Below are 14,594 nucleotides of genomic sequence, written 5' to 3'. Positions count from 1 at the left end.
AAATGAAAATTTCACAGAGCTGCCTCATCTTATGTATAAATAAAGTTGCACACTTGAGAAATTTAAACTACATACAATCATTGACATCTGCACGTTCACCTCTCTCTGCCAAAGAGCCGGTGAATCTGAAGCGCAGTTGCACCTGTATGACCCAACAAGGACAGCCCGTTCCATCACAGCATTTACTTACAGATATTAACACGCTGTGATGTACTGCCTGTAACAAACATAGCATTATTATGTAGTACTATTACAGATTCTCGTCATGGATGACAGGTCATGGGGTTTGCTGCGTGTTGCCAACAGCTTTCCATTTCCACACTGCAAAGGGAACGTGGTTGGTAGAACTTGCTTGGTACACAAATAGCGCAGATGAAATGGTACAAAACAGTGGCACTAAGTCAAGCCACATGAGTTTTGGCAAGAGATGCCAGCACAGGGATAAGCAGCATTTGGCAGTGAGCTGTGTTCCAGCTTGGGGCAAGTGCACATGTTTTGACTGAGAGCAGAGAGCGAAAGCATATGAGCTTCTGCTCCTGTCTCTCACCGTGTTTGCGCTCTTAAACACCCATAAATCGCATGCACCCTCACACTGCCTTTTCCGTGATGTCATCAAATGTTTCTCTGATGCTCAGTGCTCTTCCACCCCCCCTTCTTCCCTGTTCTACATGTACTCTTCACAGCTTCTTTACTTCTTGCATTTCTTTTTTTTGTAACATGTAAATTTCCCAGACCCCGTCTATTCAGGAGGAAACACAGAAGCAAATTGGATGTTTCCTGAGAGGTTTTGCATGGTGGTTTAGGAATGGGTAAATTCCTTGTTGGATATGGGGCAAAGAGAAAAGCTGGAAGGGGAAAAAAAAAGAAGAGGTAAAACTAGAGAGTCACAAAGATGAAAGGCGAATAAGGCCAGAGGAGAAAAATGGAAAAACGGTGGAAACACCGAATGGAAGGAGCAGGAAATCTATCAGGAGACTCAGGTATCACACCGATCGCTAAAAGGGGAATTTCTCAAAGCATTAGAAAGTGTATTAGTCTGGAGAGAGGAGACTGAGAAAAAGTTTATTAAGATAACAGATAATGCAGTGCAGCCTTGTAAGAGAAAAAGGTTAAAAAGGCCAAAGTGAGTTTCTTATCTAAACCTCAATTTGGAGCAAAATAGGGATTACGAGGCTAAACTGAAGGACTCCTGGTTTGACAACAACAAGAATGGCAAGGAGATTACACTGAGGTGCTGGGACATTATGAAACCAGAGCGAGAAAGCAAACCACTCATAGTCTGACTGTAACTCTTAAAAACAAAAAGAAATCACACTTAATTTTACCGAGGACGGTGGACCCATCAGAGCCGTTGCTTGAGGACTGATATTTTGGGACACCAAAGGAGCTGAGAGCGTCGTCGCTGATGGACTGGGAGATGTCCTGGAGCTGCTCCATGCCACCCATGAAATCGTCATCAGCACACAGGGGACTGCCCAGCACCGAGTCCTCCAGGGGAGAGGGGGGATGGTACTGGGTCTCCATGTCGACCATTGTGGTGATGGGAGAAGGCTGGCGGCACTCTCACTCATCAAACTGGAGACCAGGGACAAGGATGCAGAGAGGGGAAACAAACAGAGGTCAAAGAGGTCAAATGGAAACACGGCCTGGCCGACAGAGATTAAAAAGTCACCCCGACTTCTACATTTGTATTTGTACTAAAAGCTTACATGAGCTTGCCAATATGGCCACGACATCATGCTTATGTTCTGCAGGTATAATGTTTATCATGTTTATCGTTTTTGTATAGCAGTTAATAGATATTCTTAACAAATTTGTTTTTTACCTGATAATACCAACTTTTTCTGGTCAACTTGGTTTTTAGGGTCTGCACAAAATGTGAAATGGCAATCTAAAGAAAAGTAAAGGCTTCTGAGTAGATACCTCAGCTGATGAATATACGCTGAAATGTCCGAGGCTTGCTCAGATATCTCAGTATGCCGACAGACTAAGAGACCAAACGCTAACAGTATCTTTATCATCATCCACACAGTTGAGTAAAACTCCATTATCTTTCAGTGCAAATGATTCAAAACAGCTCTGAATAACACGTTCAGGCCTCATGAGAAGGGCTGACGCAACATGTGGCCATCAATACGCTGACCCATGTGCAACAGCTGCTGCACATAGGTCAGCAGGCCATGAAGGAATGAAGCACATGGAGTATCTTATGACACAACACGGGCCTCGCTACTCCCCTTAGCTATTCACCGCACGTAGAGTAACCATATCCACACAAAACCTTAGTGCTGAAGTAAGAGAAAGACTGAGGGTAGAAATATGGATTGCAGACATATGGAGGCACGAATGTAGGACAGTTATTCCAGCTATAGGCTGTGCTGTAATCAGAAGGCTGGGTCTGAGGTTGGCTAGAAGACACATGAGAGACTGGCATCCAGTATAGATGGATGAAATTTTGCTGAATTGCACAGGAGCTACACGGTTGCTTCTTAGGCTTAGCGTAAGAATGGTATTGGGAATGGCCCCCGCATCGCATAATTCAACTTTGTACGCCTGCATGTAAAGTGGGTCAATCTTTAGTAAGCTCATTCCATCAGGCCATGCTAAGGACATGAAACAAGGGGAAGAAGAGGGTGACAGTGAGATAAGGGTGAGGATATGACCACAAGACAGCAGCTGCTGGATGTTCTCAGCCAATCCTCGCCTTAACACTTGACTGCCAAGAGTTCAACTTTAACTTGTCCTTTAGTTTGTTAAGTACTGGTGGTTATATTGAGACGAGAGAGGGACTACATACCCACACTGACTACAGAGATCATTTGCATACCGTTTTGTCTTCAGTGCAGCAGATATAAAAAAAAAATAAAAAAAATGTGGTTATACATATGATTTTCTTCCTCTTTTCTTCTTTCTGGTGCTTCCGTTAGGGGTCGCTACAGTGAATCATCTGTCTGCATCTTACTCTATGCCTAACATCCTCTTCTGTCATACCAACCCTCTGCATGTTCTCCTTCATTACATCCATGAAACTTCTCTCTTTTACTCTTGCCTGCCAGCTCCATCGTTATCTTTGTTTTATATATCCAGCATCCTTCCTCCGTGCAAGTCCAAACCATTTCAGCCTTGCCTCTAACTTCCAAGTTCCAAGCTTCTGCAAACCACTCCCGATGAGTTGCCCGTCTTAAGGACTTGTTTATAGTCCTGCCCATCCTGGTCACTCCCAATAAAATTCTGAGCACCTTAACTCTGCCACCTCCTTTTTGTCAGTGCCTCTGTCTCCAAACCGTAAATCATAACAGGCCTCACTACCAAACTTCCCTTTAAGCCTTGCTGCCATCTCCCCATCACCAATTACCCCTGACACTCATCTCCACCTACTCCACCCAGTTTTCACCCTGTTTAAACACATCTACCTCCTTGCATTTTTACTTTTCCACCCATCTCCCTCTTACTCACACACACATATTCTGGCTTGCTCCTACTGACTTTCATTCCTCCTCTCTCCACTGCATACCTCCACCTCTTCAAACGTTCTTCCATGTGCTCCTTACTCTCATTACACATCACAATGTTTCCTGCAAACGTTGCAGTCCACGGAGACTCCTGACCTCATCTGTCAGCTTGTACATCACCATGCAATCAAGAATGGGCTCAGAGCCAATCCTTGATGTAATCACACCCCATCTTGAACCCTTTTGTCACTCCAACCACACACCTCGTCACGGTCTTGTTGTCCTGATACATCTCCCACACCACCCTCACATACTCCTCTGCCACTCCTGACTTCCTCATGCAGTACCACAGTTCTTATCTTACTAACTTATTATATGCTTTCTCTGGATCCACAAAGACACACTGAAGCTGCTTCTGACTTTCTCTATACTTCCCACTCTTAACACGTCAACACTCCAGGCAAACATCACATCTGTAGCGCTCTCTGTCAGTATGGAGCCATATATCTTAACCTAGCTTCAACAACTCTTCCCCACAGCTTCATAGTGTGGCTCATCAGCTTTAGGCCTCTGTAGTTACTACAGCTCTGCACATCACCCTTGTTCATGAAAATTGGTACTAGTGCACTTCTTTTCATCATCTCCTCACCGGGCATATCTTCACCATCCAAGATGGTGATTAAACAGAGTCAGTCTTTCTGAAACCTGTGCAACATTCTTTCTTTTTCAACTTCCACCACTTAACGCTTGCCTCTGCCTTCATTTGCTTCCTCTTCTTGATATCCAAGTCATCCCACAGACTATCTGATGCTCCCTAGCTGCATTCTCCGATGTTACCACCTTGCAGTCTCCCACCCCTTTCAGATTATACTGTTTGTATAAGATGTAGTCCACCAGTGTGTGCACCATCCTTCACTCTTATGTTACCAAATGTTCCTTGCTAGCTCCAGGGTTGGTGAGCAACAGGCAGAAGTAAAACAGACCAAAAATCACTAACATAAACGAAACCCAAAAAAGACAAAATGTAAAAACAAGAACATCAAGATAACCACACCGAGCTCAGACTCCTGTCATGTTCAACAGGAATAACCACATAGCAACATTTGGTATCAGAATCACAATTGTTATGTTAGGGGATTAGTTTTACATTACTGTTGTTGGTTGATTAATTTAGATATAAATGCAAATGGAACATTTTCTGAATATATCAACTTAAAAAAGTGAACCTAAAAATGTGTACGTACTAACACTTTGAGGTTTAGGGTGTTGGAAATAATAATTATTATTTTTTGCATGTGTGAGATATCCTCACACATTTTGATGATATTGGTAATGTTAAAGGTGGGTTATTCACTGACAAATGTGCAAATCTGAATGCAGGCTTTTTCTGTTCGGGATGATTGGGAACAGCCAAACAACAAATTAATTAAGTTAACAAACTGCAACATTATTTCTTAGGCTTTTACAGTAATAATGCATAAGCAGGGAAAATATTCACAATACAGTGAATGAAATGTTGAGATTCAAGATTCAAAGTCTAGAGGAACTAAACCCAATTGGATAGTAAAGACCCCGTAAATTCCCACTCTTTCAAAGCACTTCCAAACATGAAAAGAGGCCTGGCATCTCAGCAGGAAACTTTACTAAGCTACTCGGTCTTCAATATACTTTTATCTGAATGGAGGCAGTGTTAGCTCTATTAGCACAAAGTAAACCTATTTAGCATTCAGCTTCTCACTCCTGACCCTCAAGTCTTCCTTCCGAGGATATCCTGCTTCATAAACTATTTTTTCCACTCAGCACCATCTTATTGTAATTCCTCTTTAAGGGGAAACAATAAAGAATCCTCTTGACCACAGCTCGACTAAGATCTAGACAGGATTTTGTGTAATCGAGTAATCGAGTGACGAGACAAAAATCCCACTCGTAAAAAGGTCACTACTTGCAGCTTCTTCCACAGTGCAGATATTGATCAGTCTGAAGTGGACTAAATGGCAGGGTTTTGTGTCAACGTGCCCAGAGCATGCGTGGCTTTCTATTTAAATAACATACAAAAAAGGAGCCCTTTACTGAACTCGTGACCTCTCAGCCACTAGCTTAGATGTAATGGACCACACTAAACCTCATGTTGCCACCAACATGCATAAGAATGTAAACACAGAGAGCGCTGATTAGCATCAGACTGCACAGCTCTGGTGGACTCGGAGAAAAGCAGAGAGACACACACACGGAGGGTGGAGAGGAATGTCTGTTAAACTACACTCGTGGGTCTGTATCAGCAGTGTGTGAGACAGAGTGAGCATATGAGGCATGGAAAAAAGGAAAGCAACGGTCCCTATGGTAACAGAATACCTTTGTCTCGTAGGTCAGGACCTCTCTCTTGTGCTCACTCAGCCAAGCCTGCTGAGGGCACTCTGCACACAAGGTCATAAGTATTTTTGTGTGTGTGTGTGTGCGCGTCTGTGCGTGTGCATGCACTGGGGCTGGAATTAGGGCCTAAAGCAGACAAGAGGGGGTTACGCTGAAAAAGAAAAAGAAAGACTGCCAACCTCCCAGGTTGCTATAGCAATGCCATGGCAATTATGACACACAACACATGCTTTGAAATCAGAAGTGTCAAGCTGATATAAAAATCAATCAAAGCCATTATGGTTTGCTACAAAAGAAAGAAAAACAAAGGTTATGTGTAAGTGTATTAGCAAACTGGACCAGTGATCACACAGCTGGATGTGCGGGTGGAGCATAAATAATCCATACTGTCTGATGGCTTTCTGCTCAGCAGTATCACCCAACCCCCACAAGGCAGCAAAGACCCACGTTAGACAGACAGGCCATGAAAACTGCTAATAAGCTTTGGCTAAAGTAGTTGAGGCTCTGAACGTCACTGAGGCGTGCAGACCACTTTCTTACTGAGGCAGGTTTGCACAGCCCTCTGAAATCTGCAGGAAAACTGAAACTACCAATGACCTTGGAGCCTCATTAGTGACACCCATCACTCAGGGGGATCATGTCCATGTCATCTATCCCACACACATTATATACACGAACAAGCACGAGCAACGTGGCTACAGTAAATGTTATCGTCCAGCCTCCATGACCTGGCTGAGAGACACTCAATGAAGCTTGAACCTTTACAAATCCCACATTAGAGCGAGATGCCAAGAAAAGAGTTAAACTGGCAATAATCCAAAACATCAGAGGTGTGTATGGACTTGTCTCACTAAGGGGTGAAGAAAAAAAAATTTATCCAACAACATTGTAATTCTTTGAAAGACCAGAACAACAAAAACCTGCGATTGGAAATGGAAGATGAAAATTTAAAAAAAACATCAGACTTGATGTTATTTGTAAAATATGGATATGAAAGAAGAAGTCTATGAAAACTGAAAAATAACTCAAATAAAACATGACAGAGCCCCTACCTTCCTGATCAGCAAAAGTCTTCCATGCAGATTTCCAGACAGCAGTTTAACATCCAGCTCTAACAGTTTGTATGATCATTCAGAGTGTGTGCATTTCAGTGTACATGCATGTATGTATGTGTGTATGTGTATTAAAGAGTAGTCCACAGGTTTAATGCTTAACCCATCTATCTCACGGCCTGAATGCTGTCATGCCTGTAAGGAGGAGTCTACGAGCTAATGGTGGTCATAGAGAAAGAAAATGGGCTGATGGGGCTGCCCCGTACGCCTGCCCCTTTGTTTAAAGAGTTCATCACGATCTTAGTCTCAACCATGCCTGCAGTGTAAACACTCGAGTGAACCCTTATCGCTTGGAGCTGATATGCAGGCCGGCACCCTCTTATCGTTATGGTGATTGACCAAAGTACAGGCCGTGGAAGTGATTGACATTGGACTTTAGCTGTTCCCTGTGACAGATGAGCCACATGACAGCTAACAAAACGGTCCTATTATTAGGTAACTGACAGTTAAATACACAGCTAAAGCAAATTTTGTCTGCTATTTTTAGTCCTGAAGATCAATACCAGTGTCTGATCTGATTATATAAAGTTTAATAATTTTGATAGTGACCATTGCACAAATTTTACCTGTTCGGGGGCACATTTCTCCAACTTGTCCACTGATTTTTATATAACAGAAAAACCAGTCAGCAGAATCACGGGACACATTAGCTTCTTATTCAAAGCACTTATTTGAATGTTTGAATGAAAGCTGAAGTTCACATTCATTCCCGAGAATGAATGTACTGCATTGGGTGGGTAAAATAGTGCATTACTTTACCTGTTTGTCAGATATGTTTACAGGCAGATAACAAATCCACTGAGATGTTTCTCACTCTTTTCTAAATAGACAGGACGGGAGGGTTACTCAAGATGTTGCCTCGGCTGTCAGCTTGTACGCTCACGGCTGCACAGAGTTGAGAAATAAAACATCAAGTTACACAAACTCTTCTGGACTCCGACCTCTGCGGTGACAACACGTTTAGTGTCAGAATAATAATTAAATGCCGCTGTACACTAACATTAGACGAGCCCTTACGATCTGAACAAACTCTAAGAGCATACTGCCGCTTCTCTCCGGGCAGAAGCTGCGGCGTGGCATTGTATCAGGTTACCTCAAAGGTCTATGTTGACCTGACCCTTCACACTGGCTGTTAATAGTGCACCATTACGTGGTGGTAAACGTGCCTGCATGCATGTGTTTGGTGGCGTTCAAACAAGAACGTGGAAGAGAATGAAATATTAAATTTGCAGGGCAATCAACTACTAATCATGTTTTTTTCTTCTAGAGAGACAAGTACATATACAATGGATCTGCCCTCTAAACTTTATGATACGTGAATAATGGGAGTTTTGGCCAAAGGTAGCTTTTACTACCAGTACCTTTGTGTGTTCTGTTTCTGATAAGGCTTAAGTGTTTGTTATGTTTACATTTTGATACATTTTATTATGTAACCTGTTAAAACTACAAATGCCAAACTAATAAGATCAAATCTTGAAGCATTCTGAATTTATCAGGGAGTCAACTTTGCAAGCATGTGATTTGCAATAAACTGATCTCATATGACATCTTTGGCTCAGAGGAATACATCTAAATACTATTATCACATCTGAAGAATTTCCCGAAATATGACATAAAGTATTTATCATAATGCTTTATTATTCTTAAATGACAGCAACAGTGAGGTCATATTCAGCAATGACACAGCTGTGCTACAGCCCTGACCTGCAGTATAGCCACAGCTATGACTCCAGTATTCCAGTGAGTTGAATGGATTAACAGCTGGATCAATGGTTAAAAGACAGCTACTGCTGTTTCCAGCTGTTAAGATGATCAATAGCAAACAACGCCGTGGCTGTCCTTGAGCAACATTTCCTTTCTTTGCCAAAGTCTGACTCCTGGCTGCCACTTTGTACCTATTTCCAAATCAGTCACAAGGATCAGACAGGCCAGTATTACAAATCTTCCCCACAGTACAATGCAATCTTTTCCAGCGGCATTTATCACTTGACAAACGCAAAGCTGGGGGGTAACGAGACATCAGGGAAGACTTGTATTTATTAAACTAGGCTGAGAATATCACACAGCTCCTTACTGAGTCATGTGTAAGATTTCCTCCTTTGAGTTTGTGATCTACACCGTTGTTGCTGATTTGCTGCCTTCCAGGATCCTTTCCAGGTGTCAGTAAGTAATTGTGGATCGGTGACTATGCTGGATGGCCGAGATGTACAATGCTATCACAGCTGATCAATCTATTAATGCCCATGAAAAGCAAAAGTGTCAAAATTTCCACAGTGGCTCATTATATTTTAAGGTAAAAATGTCAATTCTGCACAACTTTTTGGCTGCGATTTTTTTTGTCAATTTAGTAACTACTCTGCAGATTAAACAGCAATAAAAATGACCAAAAGTGGGATCTCCACTAATAACAGACCATCAGCAAGCATGGCCCTCCCCCATCACTGAGAGTTCTGTGGTTTTAGGGTTCCCATTAGCGCACGTGTCTATGTGTGTGCGCTTCAGCAACACTGTCACACAAAATATTTCTACAGACAAAAAACCTGCATTTAAACCATTTTAAACGTTAAACCTGTGCTTAAGATCATTTAACAGACTGCACATAAAATATAACAGTGACTGAGCTCTGCTTTGAATGTAGCAGTCTGAAAAAGCTCCAGGTAATAACAGTAAAACATTTGTGTGTGACAGTGACTGCATAGTCCACTGTCATAGCTTCATAGCTTTCCCCTGATCGCCCCAACAGCGTAATCGGGGGAAATCAGGAGAAAAACATGAAGCTTAACTAAACTGAATAAATATGGTTTTTGTAAGGGGGATTTTTTGATGCTAATTTTAAACTGTATGTAACTAAAGTTCAACCCGAAGGCTTGTTTTTCATTGTAGAGATGGATGACAACTACAATGACAGAATCCAGTTGATGATATATGATTTGGTGGCCTGCTTTGGATCAGCTTTCACCTTTAAAGTAATTTGTCACTGCTAATAGATATAAACGATCACCAAACGTTTCTTTGGTGGTGTGACTGGTTTCTTCTAGGCTGACAATGGCATGTTCCATGAATCAGTAGGAATCCCCGAATGAAAAATCAGTTGCCTGACTTATAAAAGAGGAGCTGATCTGTAGGGTGGCAGATCAATAGGTTAAATCCATTAGCAGTACAGTAGAACATTTGATATTCAAAGCCTTTTAGAGTTAGTTTCCTCTACATTTGCGGTTTGTCTAGAGATTGAATGGTACCATTTGTCAAAATACATATATATTTTTGGAGACGAGTAAGCATCCTGAAATATAACAGCTTTAGTCGACTTTAATCAAAGAGTTTTCTGGTAAACAAAGAAAAGTTGATTATTACAGTTTTCCCACCAAAGTTTAACGAACCCAGTGAATGCAGGTCCTTCAAGGTTCTTGCAAAGTTTAATTCCTGCATTATTTACGTCAATTTTACGAGCAGGCAGCCATCTTTCTTTGCTGGTGCATTGCTGCACCTATACCACCTGTAGCTTAAGTGGAAGTGGTATCCTTGTGCATGGAAACTCTTAAGCCTGTGGATGACATAAACCTGAGACCCACATTCTGCTACCACAGTTGTAAAATTCCACAGGAAAAAAAAATGTCTGTTGGAGTACATAAAGGTAGTAAAGTGATTGCTTAAAAAACCAAAAAAACCAATATAGTGATGAGTACTTGAGTACACGTCAAATCTAAGGTGAAGCTGGGAGTATTTCTCAGGCAGCTGTGTATCTCATTTCATTTTCCAGCTTGACACTGGAGTCCTGAGTTCCCCTTTCTGGCTGCCAAACCAGCCTACGTGTTTTGTGGGGAGGCATGCAGAACACAGTCCTAGTGACAGATCAACACTGATTTGCTACTGTAGTGTTACAAAAGACATAATGCTCTTTCAGCTTTTCTTATGGGCAACTCTTAAGCAGGAGCTGTTATTAGCAAATCCTAAAGAAGATGTGCGCAGTGCGAGGACAAACAGTTAATTTTGATCTGCCACACATCTGACATATTTGTGGTTAAGTTGTTTCTTTGGTAACAGTAGTAGCAAGCAGCAACTTTCATCCAAAACAACTGTGCACTGCATTTATCTTTGGTCATCTGTCATGTTAAAAAGCTCTGTGAGGTCCCATAATCGTGTCAAACACCTCTGTCATACCAAAACAAGCGAAATTAGTTAAGCCACAAAAGTAAAAACCATTTTGTTGTTAGCAACACAATTCCAATGGGAGGGCAGATATGGCCAGTGACAGATGATTGATGAGGATTTCTGCATATCTTGTGCCTCCTACTGAGGCAGTTGCAGTGGGAGTGGAACTTGTCAAAATGAGACAAGATAGTTGGCAAGAAAGAGAACACCTTCCAGCAATCTGCCTGTCTATAAGAATACAGACGTATGCAAATGTGACACTAACATAGCAAGACTGGAAACAAACACAAATCCTCTTGTCCAGTCAACTTACAAATTCAGCTTACATACGGCATCTTTCCTAGACTATTAGCAAAGACAATCTCCTGTCCAGAGCTCCTTACTGTAAATCTGGCAGGAGGGCCCCAATCCTATTCAACCCAGAAAGGCTTTAACATAAGGAAGGCTCAAGGGGAACAGACCCGGCTCAGAGGAAGGTCAACCCTGACTACGAGAGGACAAAAGATACCAAACAAACAGACCACATAAGTGATTAGAACCAGCCAAAGTGCAGTGTTTCCCTGCACTTCATAAATGCACACGATATTTACTTTTGTTTAATTAATGTATTTATTTTTGATGGTGCAGGAACTTGAAAAACAGGCCAATGGAGCTATGCGGCGTTTCGACATGTCTCTTTTAGACCCACAAAGAGATACAAATGATAAACTTCTGAACCTGTAAGTCCTGTTTGAGGAGAAAATGCTGCATCTCCCTCTGTTTTTTTCTCTGTCTCTACAAGCTGTGAATGCAGCCAGGCAGAAGCAGATTGCAGGTCTCAGGTTGCCTGAGACAAACAGGGTGCAACAGCTCAGCCAGACAAAGAGTAACAATGGAAAAAACAACTGACGGACAAGTTCTCCAAGACTGACATAAAGAAGTCTGAGCAGGAGAGTTCATAAACTTTTATGCTGTTTAATCGCTTTTTTATCACCATAAAACCTAAGGTTATGACTTCTACATTTGGTCCGTTTTTGTTACAGTAGTTAAAATAAATCACTAGCACCATACCAGATCAAAGCCACAAAAAAATTACATGTTAGTGTTTGTCAACTGAGCACAAAATTAAAGGGCAAAAACACATAATACATCCCTGATACACGATACTCACTCACTTATATTTTGTATTTTTAGCAAAGGGGTTTGCTTTTATTGTTTGATCAAGGTTTGGCTTGCAGTATTTGATATGATCTTTTGAAACACTTTTAGTCAATCAACTGAGCCCCCGCCCAGGCAGTGCCCGAGATACAAATGGAATTTTAACGATACACACCAGAATGATAAGACCTTTGCCCCTGAGGTAAATGGCACATCAATGCATAGACGTAGCAAACAGCTACAAGTCTGGTGTGCAAAGAACTTCAAGTCTCACAGTGCAGTTACAAGTGGACTTCAGAACAGAGGATCTGTCTTCGGTTCATCTTCAGCAAAGATCCAGAATTTCAGATGTGATTTTTTTTTTCCAGCCCTTACAAAAGATTCTGAGGTTGGATTATCTCTTTAAACCACATGTATTTCTATCATAAACAAATCTTAAAGCATTGCGCATCAGTCACGATTCAGTGCGGTGTCTCGGGCCGCCCCAAAATGCATTGAAGAGTAGACTGTTGCCACGGTTACAAAAGAGAAAACTGTAATTAGTCACTACACAACAACATACATTATTATTAATCTCAGACAAGGACATTTGTCCTTCGTGCACCACAGGAATGGGGGTCCTTTAAAAGTGTCCTAAACCCGGTATGCCACAGCGGGAGTAAAAGTGGGATGGCAGTAATATATGCTGATTCTGCAGTGAGCATCCCCTCCTCCTAAACTGTGTATCTGTTGGTATTTCTATTGGACGATGATGGCTTGACTAACCGTAGCCATGTTAACAACAGTGATATGAAATTTATGAGTTTTTTTAACACTACAGAATTTAAGCCACTGACAATAAATCACATGCTAACAGGCCGATTTTATCATGGGCGGGCAGCGGTGGCATCCGCCGGTCAAAAGTGGCTCATGTGTAGAACTGGCACATGCTAGTCAACCACGACTGGATGGATCCCTGTCAGTTTTTCAATCTAACAACTGCTGAGATTTTAATCAACATAAAATAGTGTTTTTCAGAAATGAAAAGTGCTAGTTGGTCCATTTCCTTCACTACAAAACAGATCATCTAACAAATAATTTGAAGAACAGCGACCAACTTCTGATTTTTAATAAATTGTCCATGTTCAGACACATAAATGAGAAGGAGAAAGACGGAAAAACTCAAACTCAGTGTTACTTTAGGAGTTACAGAGCACCTGCAGCCACACACTAACCACTGCTTCACTCATTTAATCCCTCCACCGCTGTGCTATAAAAGTACTAAACGCCGCTAGTGGGCAATAAAAAAAACCCCTAATATTTCTTGGCTGCACATCAAGTCTGCAAGTGAGGCCTCCTTAAGATCACTGTTACTCATCCAACCATGATCCTTGTCACACCTTCTGACCTTCTCGCCGTCACAGTTCTTTTGTGTATGTAATAAAAAGGCACACAATCTCGACTGCACAAGCAGCGATCCCACCTCTGAAACAAAACCTCTTGACTGACTCTATGAAAACAATATTTACATTATATGCAGGTGTTTACCTTTCACTGTGCTGAATATAGAGCACAGCATTAACCCTTTGGCATTACTGTTCCCATCACTGCATCACAGATACTGACCAGAGGCCTTTATAAAGGACAGCTCTAACAGCCGGAGCAATCTCTGCTTCTTCAACCGCTATCTTAGAAATGGGCCATGCAAACAGGACAATAAACAGGCTGTTGTGTTGAACTAAATGAATAGCTTACATCACAGGGAGATGATGCCTATTGATGAGCAAGAGCTGTTCTCGCTGCGCAGGCGTGCAGGCTAAAAAAAACCCAAAAAACCAGCTTACCTCCCCCTCCTCCCCTCCATACAATAACAATAATCCTGGATGAAATTAGTAACCCCCCCCCTCCCCGTGACTGCAAACTACAAATGTGCATATAACAGTTGGGCAGAGTGTCAAAGTGGGAGACGTGCACTAGTCTGCAGCTTGCGCTACACAGCATTCCCTCACAGTCAGTGTCAGCTGCTGCAAAGAGGACTTATAAATAAAAGGCCACATGAAGACACATATATGTATATACCTTACAGCAGACAGCGCAAAACGACGGCGCCATATCTTCGGAAATATCTCGGTGGGCTGGGAAGCGTTCAGTGCAACAGCGAGAAAAGGAGCGACGAAGGAGCGAAAACGTTCCCCGGACACCGACCGCGTCCTCGCTGTCTCCCCTCGCAGTCCTGCCGCTGTCAAAAATCCCCCAGCACGTCCATACAAAGCAGAGCCATGGTGCTCACGCCCGCAGGAAGTGACCTCATGACTGACAGCTGGAGAGAGAAAGCGCACACCCCGACACACCTATGGTTTCAGCGAATAGAAACAGCGCAACAGTTTCCCCT

The 14,594-nt window shown here is 42.2% G+C and overlaps 1 protein-coding gene across 4 annotated transcripts in view; it reads right to left on the bottom strand.

The window, feature by feature from the left end:
* pparab (peroxisome proliferator-activated receptor alpha b) overlaps positions 1-14,594 on the bottom strand; it is a 31,340-nt gene extending 16,746 nt beyond the window's left edge. Inside the window, exons 1-2 of one of the 4 annotated variants that reach the window (XM_013270548.3) lie at positions 14,287-14,594; positions 1,326-1,575 (exon numbers count right to left, since the gene is read on the bottom strand). In XM_013270548.3, the coding sequence (XP_013126002.1) occupies positions 1,326-1,533 (208 nt within the window). In that variant the 5' untranslated portion in view covers positions 1,534-1,575; positions 14,287-14,594. Of the gene's footprint in view, positions 1-1,325; positions 1,576-6,874; positions 7,630-14,281 lie in introns of those variants that run through there. The other 3 variants (XM_003443920.5, XM_013270549.3, XM_019361775.2) reach the window with 3 other exon arrangements.

Source organism: Oreochromis niloticus, linkage group LG7 (assembly GCF_001858045.2).
Source record: "Oreochromis niloticus isolate F11D_XX linkage group LG7, O_niloticus_UMD_NMBU, whole genome shotgun sequence".
Lineage (NCBI taxonomy): Eukaryota > Metazoa > Chordata > Actinopteri > Cichliformes > Cichlidae > Oreochromis > Oreochromis niloticus.
This window is presented reverse-complemented; position numbering and strand designations above follow the sequence as displayed.